This window comes from Manis javanica, chromosome 8, assembly GCF_040802235.1.
Source record: "Manis javanica isolate MJ-LG chromosome 8, MJ_LKY, whole genome shotgun sequence".
NCBI lineage: Eukaryota > Metazoa > Chordata > Mammalia > Pholidota > Manidae > Manis > Manis javanica.
In genome coordinates, this window is record NC_133163.1 from 46,757,592 (window position 1) to 46,784,727 (window position 27,136).

Below are 27,136 nucleotides of genomic sequence, written 5' to 3' on the forward strand. Positions count from 1 at the left end.
CCTTACTCTTCTCTTGGCGGTGACAGTTTCTCAAACTCTTCCTGTCTTTGATAATGTGTTTTGGAAGAGTGCTAGTTAGTAGGTATTCTGTGGAATGTCCCTCAACTGGGATTTGTCTGATGTTTTTCTCACAATTAGATGGGGGTTATGTGTCTCAGAGAGGAAGATCACAGAGGTAAAGTGACATTTTCATTATGTCATGTCAAGGGCATGTACTGTCAGCATGGCTTGTCACTTTTCATGTTAACCTTAATCACCTGGCTGAGGTAGTTTTTGTCAGGTTTCCCCATTGTAGATTCACTCTTTTTCACCGTTTCCATACTACTGAACTCTCTGGAAGGAAATCACTGTGCCCAGCCTGTGCTTTAGGGGGGCTTCCTCTTCTTGAGGGTATAAATTGTTCAGAATTCTTTAGAATAGATTTTTATATTTTCCCTCCCTTTACTTACTTATTCAGGCATTTATTACTATCATAGGTATTTATTTTGTATTTTATATTATAATCTGGTGCTACTTTATCTTGTTCAGCTTGTTACAGTTTTGGCCATTGGGAACTTCTTCAGTTGCTCCTGTGTCACTTTGGCACACCTCCGTCATTGTGGTCTTTTTCTGTTCGTTAGCACTTACTTGCTTGTACTCCTTGTGTATTTCCTTTCTCTTAGGTCTCTGAATCCATGGCCATTCCCCATCCCTTTTTTTTTTTCTTTCCTTGCGATGTGTTGAAGGAAATGAGTCATTGTCTTATAGAATTTCCCACACTATGCATTTAGTTGATCATATCCCTGTCATGTCATTTAACACATAACTGTATTTTCTATAAATTGTTAGATGTTAAGGCTTGTCAGATTCAGATTCATTTCTAAAAAATTATTTATTGTGCTTTATGGATATATAATTGATTAATGAAATTGTAAGATATTTAAAATGTACATTGTGATTATTTGATATACATTGTGAAAGGATTCCCCCATCTAGTTAATTAGCTCATCCATCATCACATAGTTACCTTTTTTGGGGGTGAATATTTAAGTTCTACTTGCAGTCACTTTCAATTGTATACTATAGTTTGTTTACCAACTGTAGTCATGTTATGTTAAATCCACAGACTTCACCCATCTTATAGCTGGAAGTTTGTACCCTTTTAATAGCCTCTCCCTTTTCTCTATTACCCTGACAACCACTCTTTTACTGTTTCTAAAAGTTTGATTTTTTTTTTTAGATTCCACATGTAAATGAAAATCATATGTTATTTGTCTTTCTCAGCCTGACTTATTTCACTTAGCCTAATAAGCTCTAGGTCCATACATGTTGTTGCAAATGGCAGTATTTCATTCTTTTTTAAGGCTGAATAATATGCCATTGTATATATGTATCATATCCTCTATGTCCATTTATCTATTGATGGACACTTAGGTTGCTTCTGTATCTTGGCTGTTATAAATAGTGCTGCAATAAACATAAGGGTACATATATCTTTTTGAATTAGTGATTTTGTATTTGGGTAAATACCCAGAAGTAGATTGCTGAATCATATGGTATTTCTATTTTTAATGTTTTGGGGAACCTCCGGACTGTTTTCCATAGTGACTGCACCAGTTTGCCTTCCCACCAACAGTGTACTAGGGTTCCCTTTTCTCTCCATCCTTGACAACACTTGTCATTTATTTATTTTTATATTAACCATTCTAATGTGTGAGGTGATATCCCATTTTGATTTGCATTTGTTTGATGATTAGTGATGTTGAGCATCTTTTCATTTGTCTTTGGAAAAATGTCTGTTTAGGTGTCCACTTTGTACTCAAGATTATTATTATTATTTGGTGTTGAGTTGTGTGAATTCTTTATGTATTTTGGATATTAACCCCTTATCAGATATGTCATTTGCAAATGTAGTCTCCCATTTGGTATGTTGTGTTTTTGTTTTGTTGATGGTTTCCTTCACTGTTTAGCTTTTTAGTTTGATGTAGTCCCACTTGTTTATTTTTGCTTTGGTTTCCGTTACCTGGGGAGATGTAGCCAGAAAAAAGTTGCTAATTCAGATGTTTATGTGTGTGGTGTCTCTGTTGCCTTTTAGTAGTTTTATGGTTTTGGGTCTTATGTTTACGTCTTTAATCCATTTTGAGTTTATTTTTGTCTGTGGTATTGAAACAGTTGGGCCCAGTATCATTCTTTCGCATGTACTATCCAGTTTTCCCAACACTGGTTTCCCCATTAGATATTCTTGCTTTTGTCATATCTTAATTTCCCATATAACTGTAGGTTAATTTCTGGTCTCTATTCTGTTCCATTGACCAGATTCATTTTTTGATATGTTTTCATCAGAGTTGCAGTATTAGTACTGTCGCATCATATCAGGAGACACATAATGTCCGGTTTTCCCATTTTTTCATGTTGTTAAGATTGATCAGTACGTTCATTATATATCCATTATAACGTTCCCCACTAGTTTTTTATCTGAACATTTTAGCTTTAATGATCATTATCCTATTGTATTGCTTTATCAGTGATTTGAAAATGTTGATATTTTAATTATATACTTCTTTCTATATTTACTATCTATTACTATTCTATAAAGACCTTTTCTTGTCAGCTCTTTGGATGCCCTGAAATAGAGTTTATACAGGACAGACAGAATAAGTGCTTCATCTTTTCTTTTGTTTACCAGTTTTCAGAATATTAGGAAGTGGGTGCCCCAGCACCCTGCAGAGGTACCCCATAATTTTTAAATTTTTAAGTATTATTATGCACTTATGAGTTTTTACATAGTTAATGTCTTGGAATCTACTGTAATCACCTATACCTTTTGATCTGTTCCTTTTGATGCTTGACTTGTTCCATCTTTGGCTACTAGAGCTCCTTCAAGTTAGTGACTGTGGCCTTTGAGATGTTCCTCATAATGTTGGTAGACTTTTTGCTTTCTGTTATCAAAAAGTACTGTAGGCTTATTTTGTCCTTTTGTGCTCCAGTCTTGAAACTAACTGGTTCTCTAAGGAGCCTTAGTTCTTTCAGTGGGAGGTGTTTAGAGATTATAATCTGGGCCCTAGGGGTGTTAATTGTTACTTTGAAAGATTATCACTTGATTGTTACTTGAAAGATTGTTACTCTTTCAAGGCCTTTTTTAGTGGACAAATTCAATTTGTGATTACAGGGTTTTAAATATACCCAGAATCTTACAATCTTTATTGGTACTGTTGTATTTGAAGCCATTATCACTTCTTGCCTGGATTATTGTAGTAGTCTGTCTCTTAAATGGTTTTCCTTACTTTTACCCTTGCCTCTCTAGAGTCTTTTAAAGACAGCAAAGTGACTTTAAAAAAAAAAACCAGATTGTATCCTTTTTCTGTTTAAAATCCTCCTATGTGTTCTCTCTCTTGGAGTAAAATTCAAAGCCCTTCTCAAGTAACAAGAGTATATAGAGGGACCATACACCAAGGTTTGCCTGGGACAGAATAGGCTTATACCTGTTCTTTTGGCATCCTGTCTGGTTTATCATTTGTCCTGAGTTCTTAATTTTTTAAATAAAATATTAACAATTACATTAAAATAACTTAGGATGGATTTGGTTGACCAAATACTTTGTATTTCTAGCCTCCTGTATTGCCTTCTCTCTTACATGTAAAATGTATGTACACTAAAGACTTATCACTTTATCACAAAGATGACCAATAATACAAAAATCCTAGGAGTGGATTAATTGGTCAAATGGTATTTCTCTTTTATTTTTTCATCTTACGTGAATTTAGCCTAGCATTCTTTTTATAACCTTTTTGTGACCCTTTCTAGCTGTAAATAAACCGAAACTTTCTTTCTAGAAGAATATACTAGGTACCTGCTGGTAAAATAATTGCAGTCAGACATAAATGACTAGGGACAGCTAACTTCTTATAGTCCTGGGAAGTAGGGGGATCAGCAGTGGCTGCTGCTGCCCTGCTAATCTTTTGGATTTAACAGCCATTTGTGCTAAGGCCAACGTCAGTGATGGCCATAAAATATTTGAAATGAAGCTAATGCTGAAAAAAATATTACTTTGGCATGGCCAGAGTACTTTCTTTGCTGTCAGTCATCAATCAGATTTTATAGATCATTGAGCCTTGAAGAACTGTTGTGTAAAACAACCCAAGTCCTTCAGTGGTATTAATCAATTTTTAATAAATGAGCCCTCTAAATGTTGACTGCAGTTTGTTTAAAATCAGTGGAAAGTCACTACTCAAAGTATCAATGAATGGAATGCTTAAAGGAAAAAACAAAACAAATTTCAACTTTGATGATATCGCAAATGTCAATTATTATAACAAAGCTTATAAACACCTGGAAATTTATTCCTGCTCAAACTAGGGAGGAATTGAACACATTAAGTGAGGAAAGTTCAAATAGTATGCCAGATTTAATTCTGAACTTCTACAGTTGTGTTTTGGAGTATCTCTGCAGTTGCGGGAAGAGTTTCCTCTTAATGAAACCCTTGCTTTTAATTGGATAAATTTATATTCTGACCTGAAATGGAATGAAATTAACATTCTCAATTTTACAGTATCTGTATTTGGCAAAACATTTAAAATAATTCAAAAGATAGAGAGAAGCTTATTTGATGATTTTTGTCTTAAATATTTATTGAAGAAATGGTGAAAGTGAAAGAGTAGAATAGAAAAAAAGGATATCTGGGCTAAAATATTTCCATGTATTTACCTACAGAGAAAATATTTTCTCAATTGAAAATTCTGTTTGCAGAGAAGAGTCAATTATAGATATTGATGATTTCAAATCAACCATAAAAATTAACTTTGAAGGAAATTATAGGCAATTTTATGAAGATTTAAAAATAATAACAGATTGAAAAGTTTTTTCTTCAGAAAAATGCCAATGACATAATGTTGAGACAAATGTGATTTAACAAGGTTGGTTAAATTGTTAAATAGGAACAAAGAGTACTTGTTTAACATGTTTTAATATTCAGATAATTATAATAATAATTTAAAAATAATATACGTAAGCATAATAATATACATAGGTATATATATTTTTAAACAATTTTTTTCATTTTTTGATATGTATTTTCAACTTTTTATTTTGAAATAACTTCCAATAGAAAAGTTGCAAGACCTAGTATAAAGACATTTTGTATACTCTATGTAGATTCATTGATTTTTAATATTTTGCTTGATTTTAGTATGCTTTTTCTATATACATATTATTATTTTCTGAACCATTTGAGAGTAGGTTGAATATTTTGCCCCTTAATAGTTACCCTTTAATACTTTATTATATATAAAGCATTTTATTTTTTAAAATAATTTTTGTATTGAGCTGTTTCAACCAGTGTAATGGAAACAAAGATGTTATCCAGTAAATAAATATTTCAAAAAAATCACATGATTTCAGTTATTTCAGTGTTCCTTTTTTTCCTCAGCAGTGTCACGGTCAGCACAGTCTTTTGTGTGGTCGTTCTAACAATAAGTCTGTAATAGGCACTCAGTAAATATTGAATGATTGAATTTGCCACCACCTGCTTCCAGTGTTGTCTTTCAGCCATAAGATGTTGATGACTGGTGTGTTGTGAAGTCTTATGATCCACAGTCGCTTCCCCTGTACCACATACATACCTAGCAGAATTTCATATATATAGTATATAAATACAAGAAGCTATATATATATATAATATATATATATATATATATTATATATATATAAAGTGACTCGGACATTGGGAAGAAATGTGGTTGTTAAAGAATGTATTTTAAACACCGAAAGATATTGGAATATTCTTTGTAACACTTGGTGTAGGCTCCAGGCATTCTTAGGATCATGGTGTTTAGAGTTGAGATGGACATTAGACACATATCATCTGGTCTGACCACTTATTTTATGGAAGAGAAAAGTGATGCTCACAGTTAGGTCATTAGAAATGTGGGCCATTGTCTCATAACTCCTTACCTAGTGTTCTTTATACATCAAAGGTTTTCTTAGTGAACATTTTAGTAATGAGTTATGAGAACTATATTCTTTGTCTTGTGGCTATAATAGTAAATGTCTTGTTCAATAAAAACAGGAGGCTGATTTTTTTTTGCTTCAGGAGAAATGTGAAGTCTTAATTATTATTATTTTTTTAAAATTCTGAAGCCACAAAGATAGTACCAGTTATCAAAGAAGCTCAAATGACTTCAAAATCTTTCTTTTTTAAGTTTAAAAAATGCGATAAGTTGTCTTCTATTATTTCCCTTTTCATTTTAGTATTCTGAAGAAGCTAATAATCTCCTTGAAGAGTGTGAACAAGCTGAACGACTTGGAGCTGTGGATGAATCTCTGAGGTTTGATTTTTTTTTCCTTTTGCAAGTGACATTTTCTGTTTTTTCATGTGACGTGTTGACTTAAAAAAGAAGAATAATACTACTTTATTTTTTGAAGTGAGGAGACGCAGAAGGCTGTTCTTCAGTGGACCAAACATGATGATTCCTCAGACAACTTCTGTGAAGCTGATGGTATAACATCTTCTATAGTGTGCATTTTGTTTAAAATTGTGCCTTAAAAAATAATTATTTTACAATGATTTTTAAAATCTCAGTTTCTAACAGTTTGGCAGTTCCTCAAAAAGCTAAACATAGAATGACCCTAAAGTTCAACTCCTGAGTATATATGTCCAAAAAGATTGAAGATGGGAAACAAATGCTTGTGCACCCATGTCCATAGCAGCATTACTCACCGTTGCCAAAAGGAGGAAACAGCCCAAGGCTCCATCAACAAATGAATGGGTAAACAAAGTATGATGGATACGGACAATTGAATGCTATTGAGCCATAAAAAGAAATGAAGTTCTGATGTATGCTGTACCATGGATAAACCTTGAAAACATTATGCTACATGAAATATCCAGAATAGGCAAATTGAGAGAGACAGAAAGCAGATTTGAGGTTGAAGTTACCAGGGATTGGGGGGAGGGAATGATAGGGAGTTATTACTCAGTGGTTACAGAGTTTCTATTTGGGGTCATAGAAAGTGGCGATCGTTACACAACATTGTGAATGTCACTACTCCCACCAAACTGTATTTTTAAACATGGTTAAAACAGTAAATTTTATGTTATATATATTTACCACAATAAAAACATTAAAAAAGAAAACTCAGATTCTGGACAAAATTTACCTCTGAGGTTTATAATTCTGCATATCTAGTTGAGTTTTATATATGAATATATATATATATACATATATTTTTGTAACCTATGTAGGCATTTTTGTATAAATAGCTAAATGTAGAGATTGCAAAGAACTATTTTTGTTATATTGGCCTTGGATTATTAAATATTTTCCTTAATGATGGTGTGTTGCTTTTGGAAAAGAGAATATTGCACCATAGTTTCATGTGTGACATCTAAAGCTAAGCCAGAGTGCTCGTACTGTTAAAATCTAGAAGCCCTAAAACCCATTACAACCCTTTGCTTAAGATTTATGGATTCTCGCATTCTTCCTTTTTCTAGTATCTGACTTTTTCTAAATTGAATTTTCAACCTTTTAATTGTCTAAACAATCAAATCAAACTCAGTTTTGATGTCTTTCTATGACTTTTGGAACAGATTAATGATCTATTAAAAAACCAGTGAAAAGAATGATTCAGATCATTGTAATTACACGAAAAAAATGAATCCTGGAATGCCCCCTAAAAAAGAGCAAGAAAAAGGGAAAGTTCTTATTTTTAATTTGTAGATTCATTTTGGAAAAAAAGAAAACATGCTTTCCTTAATATAAAACATGACCATGTTTTAGCAAGTACATGTTTATACTTTCTCATTCCAAAACCCCATAATTCTGAGAAATGAACATTCCCCCACCTCACCTCAAGTTTAGCAGAGATTCACTCAGTGTGAATACTTGTGTTTCACTGCAGAAATATTTCTGTGTTTGATTAAAGGTTGCTGCCCCAGTCCTTTCTGGACTTTTCCAAAATATGAAAAGTTCTGAATTCCAAAACACATTTGGCCCCAGGAGTGTTAGATGAGGAACTGTGTACTTTTACCAACATTTAGACTAGGAGAGGAAGGGGATAAGATGCCCTCCCAAACCCCTAACTTTGCTGTGTTTTCCACAAGGGTTCTTTGGCCTAAACATTGTTGTGTGAGACAAAATTAAACTTAAAACATGGAGCACATGTTTTTTAGGCCTATAATGTTAGAGAAAGATGTAATACTTTAACTTCTTTCACCAGAGTGTCTTTTTGAAGCTATGCTTTTATTTCTGTAGCAAGAACTGAGAATCAGTAATTTATATCTTACATGGTAGAGTTCTTTTATCTTGGGTGAATTACTTGTCCATTTATATTTGTTGCTTCTGTTAAAGTAGTGTGAATATTTACAAAAAAAGAAAGCTTTATAAGGAGTAAATAATGTATATAAATGATAACTAAAGAATAGAAGGTATTTTGTAAATCCTAATTAGAACTTTGAGCTTTTGTCACCTGGTGAAATATGGTTAGAGTAATATTTTTTTTTATATAAAATGGGGACAGTTGAAGTATTTGTCACAAGTGATATTATGAGTCAACTAACATTTTTTCTAATTAGGCAGAAGATTAAAAATTTAATAATTTCTTCATGGTTAGTTTCTGTCTTAAAGTACTACATGCTGAGAATCATTTAAATATTATAAAAATCAGGTTTTAAAGATGAATTTATTATAACTTGCTGTACTGTGGCAAAGCCTTTAGTGTTAATTGAGATGAACAGAATTATCTGTTCCTGAGGTAGATGACTTCATGCAAGTTTGTTTTTTAAGTTTACTTTTTCTAGTTATTTTAATTGCCACTTCTGCATTAGATCATCAGTTATTTCTAGATGCTGTCTAGAATCAAATTTTCCCCTCTTTTGTGCCTCTAATATACTGTGAACTGGGATAAAAATAACCACGCTTAGTTTTATTTTTGTCTTTGTTTTCTGAAGAAGAAGTAGGTATTGAGAGCTTGATGGCCTCTCTTATAAACACCTTTCTGCTCAGATTTTTGTCATCTACTTTGGTTGCTTTGAGGCTTTTTTTGCCTACTTCCTCATTCTTTGTTGACTCATGTTGTTAAGTTTTATAGATGAGTAAGTTATTGTTGTGCTATTTAATAATTTCCCAAAGCCATTGGAGGATTAGGCGCCATTTTGTTTTGTTTTCAAGGTATAATGCATTCTGTATAATGTATAAGTTTATAGAACATAGGAGAAACCAGTATCCCACCAATTCCTGTATGTTTTTCATCTTTGTCTGTAATGAACTTTTCTGTAAGGCTTGTCTTTCATTTTTTTAGGTAGTCTTTGCATTTAACTGTTTTTGTTGATTGTAAAATAGTCTGTTGAGATATATTGTAGTGCCAGTACCACTAGCTAATATTTATTATACTCTTACCATTGTCCCAAACACTCTGCACTGTTAACTGAAGTCATGCAGTAATGCTGTGTGTATTATCCCCATTTTACGAATGACGGCACTAAGACATAGAGAACTTCCGTGACCTGCCCAGGGTGACCTGCACTAGGTGGTAGGGCCTGATTCTAAGCCAGGTATCCTGGCTCTAGAGCCCATGCCCTGCTCTGCTGGGCATTTAGTTTGCTTCCAATTTTCCCTTATCTAAATAATGCTGACACAAATATCATACTGCTTATTAACATTTTGCATATTTAGATTATTCCTTTGCAAAGGCTTTATAGTGGATCGTGATGGTGGTCATGTAAAAAGGAAGTATTAACCAACAGTTTATGGTACTAAGAGGTCTTCATTTACTGATGAACTACTTGTGGTTAATGTGGAGGGAAATGTATAGTGTATTCTTTGTATACTATATTCTTTGTCTCTATAGCTTATGAGAATTGAATTACCTTGTTTATTCAATTCTGAAATTCAGCTATTCCTATTTTTTACAGTTTCTAAAACCAGTATGCTTTGATAACCAGAGCATGTATTTCATGTGGCTATCTTTGTTCCTTCCTGTTTTCTCTCCTGTTTTTCTCTGAAAAGGTTGTTTTAATTTTTTTTTTTTTGAGAGGGCATCTCTCATTTATTGATCATATGGTTGTTAACAACGATAAAATTCTGTATAGGGGACTCAATGCACAATCATTAATCAACCCCAAGCCTAATTCTCAACAGTCTCCAATCTTCTGAAGCGTAACGAACAAGTTTTTACATGGTGAACAAGTTCTTACATAGTGAATAAGTTCTTACATGGTTAACAGTGCAAGGGCAGTCATCACAGAAACTTTCGCTTTTGATCAAGCATTATGAAGTATAAACAGTCAGGTCAATTATGAATATTCGTTTGATTTTTTTATACTTGATTTATATGTGAATTCCACATTTCTCCCTTATTATTATTATTATTATTATTTTTTTTAATAAAATGCTGAAGTGATAGGTAGATGCAAGATAAAGGTAGAAAATATAGTTTAGTGCTGTAAGAGGGCAAATGTAGATGATCAGGTGTGTGCCTATAGACTTAAGTATTAATCCAAGCTAGACAAGGGCAACAAAACATCCATGAATGCAGAAGATTTCTCTCAAAACGGGGGGTGAGGTTCTAAGCCTCACCTCTGTTGATCCCCAATTTTTCACCTAATAGCCCCCCTGCGACTGTGCCTGTCTTAGGTTGTTCCTCCCTTGAGGAATCTTACCCGTCTCTGGCTAACCAGTCATCTTCCGGGGCCATACAGGAAAATGTAAAGTTGACAAGTGAGAGAGAAGCAATATTGTTTGAAAAGGTTAGCTTTTTACTTTTTTGCAGATTTATGCCCTGTAGCTTCTATGCCCAGCATTTGCCTTGAGGTATCTTTACCACTTGGAAGAATTATGATACTCAGTAATTTCAATATGAGGCACGAATTCTACTTAGGGGTTGTAATTATGAAGGAAGAAGAGAAGCTATAGAAGAAGCAGAAGGAAGAAAACATGGGAAGATTGATTATTTCTTTGACATATCTTCTTGTAGTGTAACATAAGCGTGTATAGGTTTTAAATTACTAATTAAATTGCATGCACACATTAACATAATAGGAATACAGCTACATAACCAAAGCAGACCTACAATTGCCAGCCATCTCCAGTGAAACCAAGAAAACCAGTTAGGCACCCTAGGCATTTGTGAAAACTTATTAATGATATGATGGATATTGTCTAACTGAATTTGAGTATTTTGAGAAAAATCAGACAAATTAAAACAACACATTCCTGGGAACTGTTCACATCCCATATGTTCTTTTACCAGTAGATAGTCTATAGTCACAAGATTTTGGAGCGCCGCAACTTACACTTCTCCTAATTCTTGGTTGAGTTCCGACAGTATAGATCCAGTCAAATTTGTTGTTTTACTGTATGCACAGGCCAGCTTAGATGTCTCCTTCTTCATTCCAATGGCAAGTCCAGGAACTGGTGGGATGAATGCAGCTACAACGGCAACAGCACCAGGATCTTTGCTGAAGTTTTTTGATGATCATCTTCTGGAATGACTCTTCCAGAGAATGTTGATGTTGGAAGTTCTTCTTCATATCGTATCTTAATTCGTTTTCTGGGTAGCCAAATTAGGCTTTGATCCTCTGTATAAACACAAACTAATCCTTTGCCCACACTTTGATATGCCCTTTATATCATTGTGAAGAACTTATGGGAGATCACCACACAGGAACTGCTTTTTTTTCTTTTAAGAGAAAGGAATATTGTCAGAAAAATGTACTTCCATAGCTGATCATCTGACACCCTTTAAATGATCAAAATTAAGGATATTTAAAGCATGCATTAATCGGTGATTTGCAGTTCATTTTATCCTATCAGGGAGTAATCCCCCTTTTCTTTCTTTTTTTTTGTTATCATTAATCTACGATTACATGAAGAACATTATGTTTACTAGGCCCTCCCCTATACCAGGTCCCCCCCACAAACCTCCTTACAGTCAAGGTTGTTTTAATTTTTAAAATTTATTTAATTTATTTGTACTTAAAAATTAAAAAAAAATTTATTGATGTACATACAATAAAATGCACAAATCTTAGCATACAGCTTTATGAATTTTGATATGTGTATCTGTGTGTAACCATCGCAGAGACCAAGATGTTGAACGTTCTCACTGATTTTTCCCCCCTTCACATACTTCATAAATCCTGATGGCATTGTTAACATTTGTGATGCCTTAGAATCAATGGAATATGGTCTGTTTAAATAGCTTTTTAAAGTAACAGATGAAATGAAAGATTTAATAAAACATTTTATTTTACAGACATACAGTCTCCTGATGCTGAATATGTAGATTTGCTTCTTAATCCTGAGCGCTACACAGGTTACAAGGGACCAGATGCTTGGAAGATATGGAATGTAATCTATGAAGAAAACTGTTTTAAGTATGTGTTACTTTCATTTGGAAATTGCTGGAAGATATAGTGATTCCTCTTTATAAACAGATAAACAAAATCATAATGATTTAAAAGTACAATCAAATTCACTTTATAAAAAGATGTATTTGGACATAGAAACATACTTATTCATTAATCACATTCTCCTCTGGGGAAACGTGGACATTAGTTTCAACAAATATTTCTTCCTTACATAGTTCTTTCTTAAGTATTTCTCTCTTTCATATAGTTAGTAGCAGAGTCTGGATTAGAATATATAATTCTGAATTCTCTTCTAGTGCTCTGTACTCTTCTTTTTATAGCTATAGTTATTTTTCCTGCTTTTTAAAGTTAAATTAATTTCAGAGAATAATTATAATAGGTAACGAGCACTTACTGTGTGCCAGGCATTGTGCTAGGCATGTTACAGACATTTTCTGCTTTAGCCCTTGCTGTAACCCTGGGTCTAGTCCGTACCATTTACAGATAGAGAAACTGAGGCTTGGACAGGGTAAGTGATTGGTCCAGGGTTAGAAACCTAGTGAGTGGGAGCACCCACTGTCTCTTAATTACTATAATGGAAACAGTTCAGTTACTGTGTGACTGAGACTCCCCCTCCGTTTTACCCACTTGTAAGTCTGTAGGCTCTAAACAGTGTGCTTGCTGGCCTTTGGAAGGAGTTCATGTGGGCATGCACGTTTTATGCTATCTCAGATGGCAGGGAGTTCTGGGAAAATTTTAGGAGTTCCCAGATACAGCAAAAATATTGTAAGTCAAATGTAAGTATAAGAGATCAGCAATTATGCTTATACTAATAAAATGTCAGAATGTTTCTTTTTTTGACTTGAAGAATTTCTTCAGTTTCAGAAGGGGAGAGTTTTCATTATTTACTCATTTCTGCCATGTTGTTTCATTTAAACTCTCTTGACTATTAGGAATATTTGATTTACTAACTTTAGTGACTGAGTTTAAAGGATTTTAAAAAAATGTGAACTAAGAGTCCAACTGAAGCTTTTGTTAGATTTTGTATTATTTTTATAGTTATTTCCTAACATACTATGATTCCCATAACACATTATTTCTAAATTATAAAAATATATGAGGCATTACATTGAAAATGTTAAAAATATACTTTATATGTTCTGCCATCAAAATGTCTCAAGTGCAGATTTGTAAAATTTAGATAATGGACACTAAAACAATCCCTACACACTCTAGTAATGATACTATTGAATATTTATTTTAAGGTTTAAAAGCACCTTAATTCTTTTTTTTCTTATTAAAAATACTTTTTATTGAAATCATAACAAACTTGATGGCCACAGGGCAAATTGATGTACCTAAGGTTACCTAAGTGGCAAATAGTCTACCCATAATGTTTTTTCCTTTTTTATTTTAATACTTCTGCTGCATAGTTTTATTTGTTTGCCTGTTTGTCTTTCAGTTAGGAGTACACTTTGTGCCATACATGTGCGTGCATGTACACACACACGTGTATATGTAATACGTTGAAGAGCTTGACTGACATTTTTTCTTCCTTTGAAGAAGTGATTAGGAAATAACTTTCTGCCTGCTACAATGGGGAAAGATGACAAATTACTATCACTAAAACAAATAAAAGCCACCCTCCCTTCATGTAATTAGAGAAAATAAATATTTTTAAGCTCAATAAAAACAATTTGATTTTGGATGTAGTCATTAAGAAACTTTCTGAGATATTTCTCTTTAATTTAAATAATTATAAGTAACATTTATATTTTATACTTTAATTCTTTTGTTTCTAGGCCACAGACAATTAAAAGACCTTTAAATCCTTTGGCTTCTGGCCAAGGTGAGTTATTTATTTGCACTGTTATATTATTTATCAGCCAGTGAACTTTGGTTAGAAGGAATGGGGAGACAAGATGAGGATTGGTTAGGGCATTTGAAATCATATATTCCAGTTTCTATAGAAATTATGCCTCACCCTTACAGAGAAACTGGTGTTTAAAATATTTATACTCCATTAGGGACTATTTTTTAATGAAGTTCATGGTATTAGACTGTCATAGGGTGATGATTAAGTTATGTATTTATTCTATGCATTTTTTTTTGGCATCATTAATCTACAATTACATGAAGAACATTTTGTTTACTAGGCTCCCCCATTCACCAAGTGCCCCCCACAAACCCCATTACAGTCACTGTCCATCAGCGTAGTAAAATGCTACAGAATCCCTACTAGTCTTCTCTGTGTTGTACAGCCCTCCCGGTGCCCCCCCTACACACAACACATGCTAATCGTAATGCCCCCTTTCTTTTTCCCCGCCCTTATCCCTCCCCTCTCACCCCTCCTCCTCAGTCCCTTTCCCATTGGTAACTGTTAGTCCATTCTTGGGTTCTGTGATTCTGCTGCTGTTTTGTTCCTTCAGTTTATCTTTGTTCTTATACTCTACATATGAGTGAAATCATTTGGTACTTGTCTGTCTCTGCCTGGCTTATTTCACTGAGCATAATACCCTCTAGCTCCATCCATGTTGTTGCAAATGGTAGGATTTGTTTTCTTCTTATGGCTGAATAATATTCCATGGTGTATATGTACCACATCTTCTTTATCCATTCATCTACTGATGGACACTTAGGTTGCTTCCATTTCTTGGCTATTGTAAATAGTGCTGCGATAAATATAGGGGTGCATCTGTCTTTTTCAAACTGGGCTGCTGCATTCTTAGGATAAATTCCTTGGAGTGGAATTCCTGGGTCAAATGGTATTTCTATTTTGAGCATTTTGAGGAATCTCCATACTGCTTTCCACAATGGTTGAACTAATTTACATTCCCACCAGCAGTGTAGGAGGGTTCCCCTTTCTCCACAACCTCGCCAACATTTGTTGTTTTCTTTTGGATGGTGGCGATCCTTACTGGGGTGAGGTGATATCACATTGTAGTTTTAATTTGCATTTCTCTGATGATTAGTCATGTGGAGCATCTTTTCATGTGCCTGTTGGCCATCTGATTTCTTCTTTAGGGAACTGTCCATTCAGCTCCTCTGCCCATTTTTTAATTCGCTTGTTTGCTTTTTGTTTGTTGAGGTGTTTGAGCTCTTTATATATTTTGGATGTCAACCCTTTATTGGATTTGTCATTTATGAATATATTCTCCCATACTGTAGGATGCCTTTTTGTTCTATTGATGGTATCCTTTGCTGTACAGAAGCTTTTCATCTTGATGTAGTCCCACTTGTTCATTTTTGCTTTTGTTTCTCTTGCCCAGGGAGATATGTTCAAGAAGAGGTCACTCATGTTTATGTCTAAGAGACTTTTGCCTATGTTTTTTTCTAAGAGTTTTATGGTTTCATGACTTACATTCAGGTCTTTGATCCATTTTGAATTTACTTCTGTGTATGGGGTTAAACAATGATCCAGTTTCATTCTATTACATGTAGCTGTCCAGTTTTGCCAGCACCATGTTGAAGAGACTGTCATTTCCCCACAGTATGTCCATGGCTCCTTTATCAAATATTAATTGACCATATATGTTTGGGTTAATGTCTGGAGTCTTTATTCTGTTCCACTGGTCTGTGGCTCTGTTCTTGTGCCAGTACCAAATTGTCTTGATTACTGTGGCTTTGTAGTAGAGCTTGAAGTTGGGGAGCGAGATCCCCCCAACTTTATTCTTCCTTCTCAGGATTGCTTTGGCTATGCAGGGTCTTTGGTGTTTCCATATGAATTCTAGAACTATTTGTTCCAGTTCATTGAAGAATGCTGTTGGTAATTTGATAGGGATTGCATCTAATCTTTATATTGCTTTGGGCAGGATGGCCATTTTGACTATATTAATATTTCCTAGCCAGGAGCATGGAATGAATTTCCATTTGTTAGTGTCCTCTTTAATTTCTCTTGAGAGTGTCTTATAGTTTTCAGGGTATAGGTCTTTCACTTCCTTGGTTGGGTTTATTCCTAGGTATTTTATTCTTTTTGATGCTATTGTGAATGGAATTGTTTTCCTGATTTCTCTTTCTATTAGTTCATTGTTAGTGTATAGGAAAGCCACAGATTTCTGTGTGTTAATTTTGTGTCCTGCAACTTCGCTGACTTCCGATACTAGTTTTAGTAGTTTTGGATTGGAGTCTTTAGGGTTTTTATGTACAATATCATGTCATCTGCAAGTAGTGACGGTTTAACTTCTTCTTTACCAATCTGGATTCCTTGTATTTCTTTGTTTTGTCTGATTGCCGTGGCTAGGACCTCCAGTACTATGTTAAATAACAGTGGGGAGAGTGGGCATCCCTGTCTTGTTCCCGATCTTAGAGGAAAAGCTTTCAGCTTCTCGCTCTTCAGTATGATGTTAACTGTGGGTTTATCATATATGGCCTTTACTATGTTGAGGTACTTGCCCTCTATACCCATTTTGTTGAGAGTTTTTATCATGAATGGATGTTGAATTTTGTTGAATGCTTTTTCGGCATCTATGGAAATGATCATGTGGTTTTTGTCCTTTTTGTTGATGTGGTGGATGATGTTGATGGATTTTCGAATGTTGGACCATCCTTGCATCCTTGGGATGAATCCCACTTGATCATGGTGTATGATCCTTTTGATGTGTTTTTGAATTCGGTTTGCTAATATTTTGTTGAGTATTTTTGCATCTACGTTCATCAGGGATATTGGTCTGTAATATTCTTTTTTGGTGTTGTCTTTACCTGGTTCTGGTCTTCTATGCATTTTTATAGATAGTGTGTTCAGTTTTTCTATTTTTTTTTACTCATTCTCTAGTTAAGTAAACATCCAGTAAACTCCCTCAAATCTTTTCCCAATCTTAGTTATTGTGTATATTGTGAGTCTGATTTCAAATTCATGTCTTTATATCTCATCAACATTTTTCATTTTCTACTTACAGTCAAGGTCTCTCTGGCCCAAATGCTGTCTTCTCTACAACTTTCCATTATCCCCCTAACTAGAAGTAATTAATCTCCATCAAGTGATCTTGTCATGTTTTATTTCTCTTTCAGTCCTTTTCATTCTCTAGCATATATATCCATTGATGTGCTTCATTTGGACATATAGGCAGTATTTTTTGGTTTCATTTCATAATATAGAGCCAGGCACATAATAGATGGAGTACTTTGTTAGTCAGTGATCTGTGAAAATTACTCTCCTCATTTAATGGTATTTTCTGCAATAGTGAAAATTACTTGTTCCTTCAACAAATGATTGTCTACCATTTGCTATGTAATAAGCACTGTGTAGGTGTGGAGGGAATGGAAAATTGAATTTCACGAACTCTGCCCAATCTGTAATAGGCAGAATCGCTTGTTGTATAAGCCATTTCAGACTTTTTCCTTGGGATATACATATCCCTGTTCCCTGCATATGTGCTTACTGATGTTTTCAGCAGATGTGCAAGGTTTTCATTTTTAAAATTTATTTGAAAAGCTGATTTCATATAGTCAATAAACATAAATTTTGTCCTGGAAAGCAATCAGATTGCATCATTCCTTAAATACTGGTGGACTAGTCTTCCTTAGATTTGAAGTGAAAGAACATCTTTAAATAAGGTTTTTGGATTTATATGGAGCCACATATGTTTTTATATAGAGACAACTCAGTGGAAGCTATTGATTTAACATCAGATAAAATGCAGATTCCTAGACAAGAGATGATCTTCACTATGAACTCACTTTATGGTCTGATAAACTAATTAACCACCCTCACTTATGTTAAAGGTGAATGGGAAGAATTTAAATTTTAGTAAACTGGTTAGATTATTTACGGTATGGTAACAGAATACAGCCATTATAGATGTTGCTGAAAATTTGTATTCATTTATATCAATGGTGATCAACAGCACACTGAAGAAAAGAAGTTATGTCTCCAATAAGGTCTATAATATATTTTTCTAAAATATAGTATCAATATGTATACGCAAAGAAAAGGAACATTTAGCAAAATATAAATGGTATTTATTTTTGGGCAAAGGAAGTTATGGGTAATGTTTTTTATTTCATCTGTGTACTTTAAAAAATATATGTATTTTCAATGAGCATATGTTACTTTAATAAACAATGGCATTAAATAAAAGTCAAAATGACAGATTTTTAATACTAAATGAGCAGTTGTGTACAAACTGCTGAACTGTGGAAAATTTGAGTCTTACAAATAGTCTTTAAAGTTACTCCTTGAAGTAAAATTTTATAGTCATTCTGGAGGTTTCAAAACAGTAACACAAATCTTTAGTAGAAACTATGTTACAGATTTGGGAGAAATGTAGAAAGAGGCTCTGCCAGCCAAATAGCCCTAAGTCCTTAAGGTATTTAAGAGGACTCAGATGATAGAACAGATTTTTCTCTCCTGTCAGCCTATATTAAATCTCGTATAAGCTGAAGCTGTGTTTTACGTGGACTCTTGGAGATACCGCCATTTAATCAAATCAGACAGAACTCTTGCCTCACTCATAGCTTATGTGGATGAAATGATGTACTAAAACTAACCAGTATTAAGAGTCTTATCTTTATGGGAGGTGTAGCATTGTAAAGGTGGCATGTGGATGGAGGTTACAATAATAAACAATTTGTTTTGTTTTTCAGGGAAAAGTGAAGGTAAGTATAATTTCTTTATCACGTATTGCGTATATGAATTTTCTTATACACATTCAGCTATTTATTTGGCAAACTTTTCTTCCCACTTCTGAGACAATGAAATTTATTTTTATTTCCTTATCTAAAATTCTGGAGATGAAAGCACAGGTTAAGGGAAAATTGACTGTGTCTGGGAGCAAGCAGTAGAGACAGTCACCCCAGCCTCTGATAGCTCACATATGTTTTACCCACTGCCCATGGAACCTAGATTTCCCCTGGCCTCTGCCAGGGTAAACTTCCTCTCCTGTGCTGGTTGAACTCTGGGATCTGCCGGGTCTCATATTGGAAGATTCTAGCTGATCAGAGTGTTGATCTACAGGCTTCCAAGGTTTACATTGACTCAGGTGTAGGTATTATTACCAACTCTTTAAGTTAATTGTAGTGATAAAAATTTTAACATTTTAGATTTACTTTGTCTTTTTGAGAATCTTTTTGCTTTATGAGTGAGATTGAAATGATCTTTATTAATCTTAAGATCATGTGTTTAGCAATATGAAAAGACAAAGGATATTTATTCTCTCACAGTTGTGCAGTCCTAAGACCAAGTTGCCAGCAGAGTTGGTTCTTGGTGATAGTCTTCCTGGCTTGCAGAGAGCCAGGTTTTTGCTTATCCTCATATGGCAGAGAGAGAATGAGCTCTGGTCTCTTCCCCTTCTTATAAAGCCACTAATCCCATTATGGGAACCCCACCCTCCTACCTTATCTAAACCAGGTCACCTCCGAAGCCTCCAAATACCATCGCATGGTGGGTGGTAGTTAGGGTTTGAACATACGACTTCTAAAGGGGACCCAAACATTCATCCATGAGAGCCTTGGTTTCTAGAAATGGATTTACTGGGTCAAAGGATATGGACATTTTAGGCTTTTGATACATATGACCAGATTGCTTTTTGTCATTGAAAGGATGTCCTGATTTGCACCCCTTTGCATTAGTATTACCATATTTTTACCTGTATTGTTAAAAGTGGTATCTCTGTAGTTTTAATTTCTACTTTTTATTACTAGAGAAACTAAGCAGTTTTTATCCATTATAACTATTTGTATTTTTTCCTTTCTGAAATCTCTTTTCATACTACTTGCCCATTTTTAATGGACACTTAAGCATTTTTTTCAGTTTATGAGCTTTGTATATATTTAGGATATTGTCCCTTTGTTGTATTTGCAACATTTTGCTGTTTGTATTTTGCTTTTGTTTGTAAAGGTTTTTGACTAACATGTTTTAAGTTTTTGAATAGTTTAAATTACTGTTTATTCTCCTTGTCATTCCTTTCATTATTTTTATGCTTGCTTGGTTCATTTTTAATATTACTATAAGCAACTTTAGTCAAAAGAACTATATAATACATTGTTTGCCATCTCTAGAAAATGCATATATAGAATCTTTATATAGTTATAATAATTCTTATGCCTTTTTTATATAGTATTTCAAATATTTTCTTGTATTGTCATGTTCCTCATTCTTATTTTAATAGTCATATATTAGTCTGCCATGTTAATTAGTTATATAGTATTCTATCATGTTAACTTAGACATTATTGTATAATTTCAGGTTTTAATAATTACATATAATCATCTTTCTACAAATTATTACACACATCACCCCCACCCCTACCATTTTGAGTTATTTCTTTACAGTATAATTCTAAAAGCAGAATTACCAGGTCTGAGTATATGAATAGCGATCTTATTAGGTCATAGAATATAATTTATATTTGTTTTTTGTAACATTTCCTTGAATTGCTTTTTGAAATATTGACTGGCATATGATATGAGCTATGTACAAATAATATACCTCTAATTCTATTCTTTAATTTTTATTTACTTTTCAAACTTAGAAAAGCATATAATGAGTTCTTCATTTTCATAGCATGAACTCTTATCAAAGCTAAGTATTTTTCCAGGCAAGATTTACCATTTAGATCCTATGTTTTGGCCTCATATAAAACTCTATTCAGAAAGTTAGGAGACATGGACTGCTTACTATAATACTAAAGCATTCAAAGAATGAGCAGGAAAGTGTCTTTAACTGAATCCATACCAAACATTTTTCTACTTCCTTTGGAGAAATTGCAAATAAAATTTGGATCATTCGTTAAATAATCTTTAAATCACTGGCAAAATTTTCTATAGTGTTTTAGAACTTTTGAAAAACTTCCATTTTGGCATTTCTACAATCTTGTGACTTATTTTTCTTTTTAATTTCAGAGAACACTTTTTACAGTTGGCTAGAAGGTAATTGGAAAATTTTAAACAGATTTAAGTGATAAATTTTTTCTCATTTTTGAAGATACATGGAATTAATTTTATAGTCTTAACAAGTTTCACATATGAAATTTTTATTTCCAAATTACTTTTTTTTTAGGCCTCTGTGTGGAAAAAAGAGCATTCTATAGACTTATATCTGGCCTCCATGCAAGCATTAATGTACATTTGAGTGCACGATATCTTCTACAAGGTATGTGACATTAGCCTTCATTCACTTTACTCTTCAGATATTCTTAAAATTTTCTTGGTATTTACCTGAGTGGGGAAAAGGTAACCGTATTGAGTAGTAGGAAGTGTAAGTTAATTTTACCTGGTAGTAATTGGGAACGTAGGAACTACAGAGATAGTAAGAAAATACTCAGCATGATCTTAGCTCTCTTCACCTTTCTTTAAGAAGGTGCTTAAAACTTCAAAATGGCTTTGAAGTGTTCTTCTGTTTTGTTGTGGGAATTGAAATAGTACAGTTCATTATTCATTAGATATTATTGTATTGGGACCCTTTGATTTGTGTGCCAGTCAGTCCTGGAGTTTAATGTATAAAAGCATTTTTTGCTGCTCTTTATAAAGCGTTAAGAATGCTGTTAAAAAATGAGACCATGGTTGATTTTCATCAGTAACGTGTTTCTTTTGGAATTAAGTATCTCTTCCATCTTCTAAACAAAGTACAGTAACTTTAATTTTACATAGACCTTCACACTCATTAGTACTTTCAGATAGTCATTTTTTAATTATGTATTTTGGATTTATGAATACATTTATATTCAGAAATGTGATTTTTATTAAACCTGGTTTCTCAGTAAAATATTGAATATATTTTCCTTTTAAAGATGGGTTCTAGATGATGACAGAACTATTAAAGGCTAAACTATGAGAAATAGTTTTCATGGTTATGTTATATATAAAATATAAAATGAAATCAACTTCTGTAGGCATAAGTAACCTAATATAGTTAGGCTAACTTGAAAATTACTTTAATTTTAAAATTCAGTTTTTAATATTTAGTTTTTCTTTCTTCTTAGACACCTGGTTGGAAAAGAAATGGGGACATAACATTACAGAATTTCAACAGCGGTTTGATGGAGTTTTGACTGAAGGAGAAGGTCCAAGGAGGCTTAAGAACTTGTATTTTCTCTACTTAATAGAATTAAGGGCTTTATCTAAAGTGGTACCATTCTTTGAGCGCCCAGATTTTCAGCTCTTCACTGGAAATAAAGTTCAGGATGCAGAAAACAAAATGTTGCTTCTGGAAATACTTCATGAAATCAAGTAAATTGTATAGTATTACTTATACCTTAATAGAAGAGTGATGAGTGGTATTCAAAATTAAATTCTTAAATATTCAGTGTAGAGAAAAGAAAGCTATTTAAAAATAAAAGGTAATTTTGCTTGTAGGTCTTTTGGAATTGAATTTTGTTTTTGTTTTTGACTTGGATACTAAAAGGAGCGTATTTTTAGTTTTAAAAACGGTTCTTTTAGTACTTGGTATCTGCATTACTTTCATATTTAGTTGAACAAGTTGGGTTTGGGGCCAGACTTCCATATTATGCAATTAGCTTTTAGATTTGAGGATAAGAATTTGTTTTGGGCATCAGAGTGTTGATTATCCTTTATTTTCTACTCTGTGTATATTATTTATCACTGACTAGCAAAATGTTATGTTAGCAGGGTTTTTAATGTATTTATGCATGAAAATGAATATTCTCCATTTTAAAATACAGGTCATTTCCTTTGCATTTTGATGAGAATTCATTTTTTGCTGGGGATAAAAAAGAAGCAAACAAATTAAAGGTAATTTGTACTTTAGATGCAAACTCTTATGCTGGTATGAATATAATCCCATGTTTTTATCCTTAACAATAAATCTCAATCTATATCCCAAAATTATAAGAACAGTCAGAGTCATAATCTTTCTTTTCCTCAAAAAAGGATATCCAAAGGGACTTAAGATCTAATTTGTGTTAGTTTCAAAATAAAATAAAACTACTTTGTGTCACTGATTACAGGCTTGTGCACTGATGGTCTTATGTAATAAATGGAAGCTATAAATTAAAGGAAAGGGGTGTAGGCCATGACTGGCAGTATGAGTCTGTCTTTTGCTGCAGAGAATTCGGAAAATGGTTTTGGTTAAAGGATCCTTTTTAGGGGGAGAGAGCGCAGTATTTTGTTATCCATCTTATTCAGTGGGAATTACAGACATTTAAAATGCCAGCATGCAGTTGTGTATAAAGAACAGAAGACTTGATATCCCACAAAATGGGGTTTGATTTTTGTCTTGTCTCTTAATAAAGGGTATAACCTCAGGCAAAATGATCTTTGTGTATATTTGCCTAAAAATACTACAAATATAAAATATTACTGGGAGTATTTATTAAATGCTCACTGTGCAGAGCATGGCTTTTGTCATTAATGGGAGAGACAGCTGCTACCCTCAAGGGATTTTTAGTCTATTTGGGGACTCACATAAAATTATATTACTGTTCTCTGTTACAAAGCTATAGGTAAGTAAAAGCAGATGGCTGTCTGGAGCATTGGACTTGATCTGATTTCTTTACAATATTTACAGCAATCTTCCTCTATTTCGTACTCTTTCTTTCTATAAGGAAAGAACCAAATTTTATGCAGTTTACAAATAAAAAAGTACTTTTTGCACTCAGTTTTTGTTCCATGATGTTATTCTTGACTTCCCACCTAACTCCTACTGAAAGCATTCTTGGTAGAAATACAACCTCAGTGCTTATGTAACCTCCCACACAGCTTCCAGGAACTTAGAAGTGAGGGGGATGATGCTGTAATAAGACTTTTTTCCTTTACTATTTTCAATAACCCTCCTTATTTTTAGTGCACTTGCTGGTTTATTGTAGTGTTTTGGCACCCAATCTTTTATATATTGTCTAGATTAGAAATAGTTCTCACAATCAAAATTCTGAAACACTCAGCTTTGATGTCCTATGGAGTTTAACAGATATTTTTCTGAATTCTTTTATAAGAAAGTAAAAAAACAAGTGAGTGTGTTAATATCAGATACTTACTTTCTTTAAAAACAATTTATGAACTTGAAGTATTTGAACAACATTTATAAGTTCATTTAAAAATTTCATCTAGTCTCTTTTATGCTTTAGCAATGTATGATTAGAAATAGAAGACTTGCATGAAAGAGAATTGTTTAGTGTTTAGTGTTCAATTCAAAATAGAATAGGCTCTCACTTGAAGGCTTATAAAGTATTTGAGAATTGGCTGAGGATTGTTTTTGGTCAGTTGGTTTAATTGAATATAAATTACAGTATCTAACCACAACATGTTTGATCATTCTACCCACTGGCTGTAATTTTAAATATTGACCTAAAAACTGTGTATGCAAACAAGGAGACTTTGTAAGCAATTTAGGTTTTGGTTATTTTAAGGGTGATAGATTTTTCTAATCTGAGATAATTTTGGAACATACTCAGGTTATTGAGCTTTGATTGTTATCTGTGGAAATCACAAGATTTTCTCCTGTTCTGATCTAGTACAATTTCTAGCTAATTAACTTTGGTTCTAGAATATTAAATTCACTTCTGCACTTGTGCTTAGTTTTAATTCTGTAGTGTTATCTTGTCTCTTGAGAGTTATTAAGCTTACTCTCTGTATATGCTATGCAAGATTAACTGAAGAGCTGCTATGTTCAAGTATCTGAACTAAGAAATATAGATTAAAATACTGAATTTAGACAATGTCTGAAAGCAAGCACAATCTTTTAGAACAGAGGCCTCTAACCTTTAAAAGCATGAATCCCTTAAAGTCAAAACTTTTAAGGCCTATCCCCATGACAGTGGTATTTTTAGTATCTATTGATTGTGAAAGTATAGTTGCCAAAAAGCCACTGTGCATTTGGTAACACTTTTTAAGTAAAAGCTATGTTTTATTGGTCATAATACTTATTTCCATTTGGAAATTTATGGTTCATACAATGTGAGCTATTGTTTCTGTCTATGTAATGTGCTTATCTACATACGATTTTGTAGGCTGTTACAACTACTAAATCTTACAGAGGTCAGCACCTCATGGGATGGAAACTTCCACTTTAGAATAATTTTGCTATTCTGTTTTTGTTGTGAAAAGTGAGATTTTTATTTAATTCAAGGTCGAAATACAAGTTTAAAGGAAACCCCCAATCAAATCACCAAAATCTATTTAGGGTAATATTACTGGGTAAAAATTTTTTAAAAGTAGGTTGAAATTAGGATGACTGAACTCAGTCCACAAGGTACAGAATAAATACAAGCTATAGATATGGCTAACATTTGGGAATAATGAATATTAATAATTTAGGCTTTGTATTAAATTTATACATTAATAACATTTTTATTAGTAAAGATATCTGGGATCCTATTAAAAATCTTTTACATGTTACAGCTGTTTCAAAGTTTCTGAAACTTCTCTGAACCTAGTTTTTTTAATTCATTAGGTGTAGATTATAATAATACCTACTTTTGGATTTGTGGTGAAGATGAAAATGTGTGGATTCTAGTGTGCAGGAGATGCTCAGCAAATGTTGATCTTAACTCCCTCCCCTTTCTTGGTACCCTTTAATGCCTTGTGCAGTGTTAGATACATAGGCACTTGAAAATACTTAGTATTTGAGTATATACTGCATCTTAATAAAATTTTGTTAAATTGTTTTTAGGAGGAATTTCGGCTGCATTTTAGAAATATATCAAGAATTATGGATTGTGTTGGTTGTCTTAAGTGTCGACTGTGGGGAAAGCTTCAGGTAAGCAAATCTAGCTCAGTCCTGTTTTTCATGTATTCTTTACTCAAAAAATTTTCTGATTGTTCTCTTTTACTTATTTCTGTTACAGATTCAGGGTTTGGGTACTGCTCTGAAGATTTTGTTTTCTGAGAAACTGATAGCAAATATTCCAGAAAGTGGGCCCAGTTATGAATTCCATCTAACCAGACAAGAAATAGTATCATTATTTAATGCATTTGGAAGGTTAGTTTGAGTGCACTGAAAGTGTTTCTGCTAGCTAAGAAAGTCTAATGCAATACATTTACTCTCAGATAAAGCTGGGTAAGGAATATCCTTTTTAGTGAAATTAAATAACTACAGAATTCTGTGATCTTATGAAATACCTAAGTATATAGAAATGCAATTATAAGATGATATACTTTATTTTAACCTATTGAGTTTTATAACCATGATTAATTTACTGACTGGACTTCAATATTCATCTTCCTGAATTTGTATATTTTTTCTAATTATTTAAAAGTAGTTTTTGTGCTGCCCAAATATTTTTTTGGAGGTCCTGGAAAAACCATGTTGTTTAATATAGGTGTATACATAAAATTTTTTGTGAATTCACCATTATATAAAAAGGTTAATAATTCTTTAAAAAATAATTAGTTTTCATAAAAATGATTGGAGGATAAGTTTGAAATAAGGAGTTTATATTACAAAATTTAGTATAGATGCATTTCTTTCTGGCTTAACCATATGTAAAGAATGCAGAGATTTATAAAAACTAGCATTTTTCTATTGACTCCATTTCTTCACTTAAAAAAATTATGATTTAATATTTGGGGTTGGAAATAATTGACCTTCAGAATTATTCTGTAGTACATAGAAACTTGACATTTATGTTTCATTGAATATTCTGCACTTTTCTCATGGTGGAGAGCAGAACTGAATTACACTTGAATAACGGACAAACTTTTTCTTTATAAAAATTATTGAAAACAGTTTGGTCATACATTTACTATTTTCACTTTATCATCCAAAAGCTTTGATTCTTTGTATATTTACTAAAATATACATTGATTAATTTTCAGTATTATACATGTTAAAATATATATTTAATGCTTATGTAATTTTTCCTTATATCATTTCAATACTAAGCATATGAATATATTTATGAATACTTAAAATAGCTAAGCATT

General features: G+C 33.1%; 1 protein-coding gene across 2 annotated transcripts in view; it reads left to right on the plus strand.

Moving 5' to 3' along the window:
• ERO1A (endoplasmic reticulum oxidoreductase 1 alpha) overlaps nucleotides 1-27,136 on the plus strand; it is a 44,616-nt gene that overhangs the window by 14,136 nt on the left and 3,344 nt on the right. For both annotated transcript variants that reach the window (XM_037016369.2, XM_037016368.2), the window contains 11 exons: nucleotides 6,226-6,302; nucleotides 6,400-6,473; nucleotides 12,229-12,349; nucleotides 14,125-14,171; nucleotides 18,905-18,916; nucleotides 21,161-21,187; nucleotides 21,318-21,410; nucleotides 22,240-22,486; nucleotides 22,939-23,008; nucleotides 25,884-25,970; nucleotides 26,059-26,192. In XM_037016369.2, coding sequence (XP_036872264.1) covers nucleotides 6,226-6,302; nucleotides 6,400-6,473; nucleotides 12,229-12,349; nucleotides 14,125-14,171; nucleotides 18,905-18,916; nucleotides 21,161-21,187; nucleotides 21,318-21,410; nucleotides 22,240-22,486; nucleotides 22,939-23,008; nucleotides 25,884-25,970; nucleotides 26,059-26,192 — 989 coding nt within the window. The remainder of the gene's footprint in view (nucleotides 1-6,225; nucleotides 6,303-6,399; nucleotides 6,474-12,228; nucleotides 12,350-14,124; nucleotides 14,172-18,904; nucleotides 18,917-21,160; nucleotides 21,188-21,317; nucleotides 21,411-22,239; nucleotides 22,487-22,938; nucleotides 23,009-25,883; nucleotides 25,971-26,058; nucleotides 26,193-27,136) is intronic.